Source organism: Limulus polyphemus, unplaced genomic scaffold (genome assembly GCF_000517525.1).
Source record: "Limulus polyphemus unplaced genomic scaffold, Limulus_polyphemus-2.1.2 Scaffold10501, whole genome shotgun sequence".
In the NCBI taxonomy this organism is placed as follows: Eukaryota; Metazoa; Arthropoda; class Merostomata; order Xiphosura; family Limulidae; genus Limulus; species Limulus polyphemus.
The window spans coordinates 17,881-20,363 of record NW_013676111.1 but is presented as its reverse complement, the minus strand read 5'-3'; the positions used below and the strand labels follow the sequence as shown (position 1 = coordinate 20,363).

The 2,483-nt window shown below is 35.9% G+C and overlaps 1 protein-coding gene across 1 annotated transcript in view; it reads right to left on the bottom strand.

Moving 5' to 3' along the window:
- Positions 1 to 1,753: 1,753 nt before the first annotated feature.
- The window catches only part of LOC106476414 (probable cytochrome P450 301a1, mitochondrial), a gene marked incomplete at its 3' end in the record, with an annotated part of 7,919 nt that continues 7,189 nt past the window's right edge, over positions 1,754 to 2,483 (bottom strand). The window contains exon 5 of the mRNA XM_013937075.1: positions 1,754 to 1,916. Coding sequence (XP_013792529.1) covers positions 1,754 to 1,916 — 163 coding nt within the window. The remainder of the gene's footprint in view (positions 1,917 to 2,483) is intronic.

Below are 2,483 nucleotides of genomic sequence, written 5' to 3'. Positions count from 1 at the left end.
ATTTTTATGGGTGAATTATTGTTAACAAAGACAATTATATCAACGGTAATTATTCTGAAACTTGTAAAAGGCACAATACGTTTACTCTTGACGGCAGTTCACAATACACGACACGCCCACTCACCAACGCCTGTTATGCAACACTGCCAGTTGCCACGTGATGAAAGCTAGTGCCGGTGTTAACATGCCGTTCCAGCCACGTTTGTTACGTGTTTTAAACGCGTGTAAAACTTGCGGAAAATGTTCCCGACACAAATTCTGGGCTCTCCAGCTGGTTAAGTTTCTGCTGACAAATTCTTCTCTGTCATGGCAGCCTAGAATATTGTTCTAGGTTTTCATAGAATTATTACGTTATAGCCATAGCCGTCTGTCTGGTATCAATCTATAATTTCAACCCTCTCTAATATAGTTGTGTCATTTGGTGACAATATGTTAAACTATGATGTCATGGCCACCTGGCCACAATTTTGGGTTATTTATTGTCGACATAATTATTTCAACTCTGGAAAAGTTGATTAAGCTCTCCCGTTCTTTATTGTAACTATAATATGCATTTATAATTCAATTTATAACTCATTATATAAAATTGAGATTACAGTTGCTTGTTGTTAAACAGTAATAAGAAAAACTCTCCTGCTCACTTTACAAATAAACGTTTTAAAATGTAAAATCGATTATTATGTTTATTTGATAAACTGACAGCATATCGAAATATAGTTTGTTATGAATTTCGCGCAAAGCTACACGAGAGCTATCTGCGCTAGCCGTACCTAATTTAGCAGTGTAAGACTAGAGGAAGGCAGGTAGTCATCACCAACCACCGCCAACTCTTGAGCTACTCTTTTACCAACGAATAGTGGGATTGACCGTCACATTATAACGCCCCCACGGCTAAAAGGGCGAGCATGTTTGGTGTGACGGGGATTCGAACCCGCAACCTGCAGATTGCGAGTCCAGCGCCCTAACCGCCTGGCCATGCCGGGCCCATCTAAATATAAAAATACAAAGAACACGTTCTTGATAGTGCGTTTCAACATTTGAGTGTTTGCACTTTCTGAGTACTGTTGTTGTTGGCATTCAAATGCAGAGCTTCACAATAGTCTATCTGTGCTCTGTCCACCAGGGGGGAGTCGAACTCCGGATTTTAGCATTGTCAGTCAGAAAACTTACCGCTGACCCACCGGGGATTTTTTGAGTACTATCGCTAAAAATAGTTGTATTTTGATCTTATTCTCTGTTTGTCCTTTAGCCATTATCAAATACTATTATTTTAGAAATTTATCGGTTTTTTTTTGTCAGTTTTGCTTGTCATGTACAAAATTAAATGTCTAAGCTACAATATCACTAATTCGTCAAATTCTCTTTATGATACAAGACCACTTTGAAAATACGTTTTTATTTATAAAGTTACACTTAATTTTCAGAGCGTCAAATTGTTAGTAATTTTAAGAAAAAAAATTATAGATTTTATAAGACGGAACTTTAATCATTTACTTTGTGTAAAGAATTTAGTAGTGAACCAGTAAAATAATCTAAACATGTAGCTGGTATAAAAAAAAACACAATAGTTACAATCAATCTTGCATGAGAGAAACAATCACGAGGTTTCTGTAGTTTGCTCGTCAGTGACTCAGCGGTAAGTCTGAAGACTTTTGACGCTAGAAATAGGGTTTCGATTATTCGTGGTGGCTACAACCCAGATAGATAACTACATATTTTTAAGCTTACCAACAAACCAACTGTATTTACTTACCGTGTCAATTCCAGCCATCAACATGTCCAAAATCATTGTAATAACGTCACGAGAATCCATCTGCTTCTTGGATAACATGGTTTCTAGGAATGTCATTTCTCTGTCTTCTTGAGCTGATACTTTGATTCGTTCCAAAGCTTTGTTCAAGTAATCCATAGCAGTCCTTAAAATGTTAGCAAATAGGAGTTAAAAATTGAAACAAACATCGTACGCTAATGGATGATACAAACACTTAAAATATATAATTCACGCATCATTTACGAATTATTTAGATACAATGATAATTTATCAAATAATTCTATCTTTCAAATTGGCCGATTTTTAATGTATTTTATATTAAGCGATCTGAGCACAGAGTAAATTATGTCTGTATTGTACATATAAATATAACAAACATATTGTTACGTCTCCGTTTGTTAATTGATTTTTCCGTAACTTCGTTCCGACGAAATTTTAATGACACAAGTCTTTACTTAATAAAACTGGTTTATTCTTTCCGAATATAACTTTACCGATACACTCAACTTCAACAATCGCGCTAAACAAACGCTATAACAACGAACGTCAATAATACTTCTGATTGCTGTTCAATTACTCACTATCTACACACACATTACCTTCCGTCACCCTCTTATATATACCAGCCTACCCTATCTAGTAAATACAAGAGCATTCATGAAAGAACAAGATAGTTCTAGAAACTAGAGGGTGCCACACCAGTCACGTGACC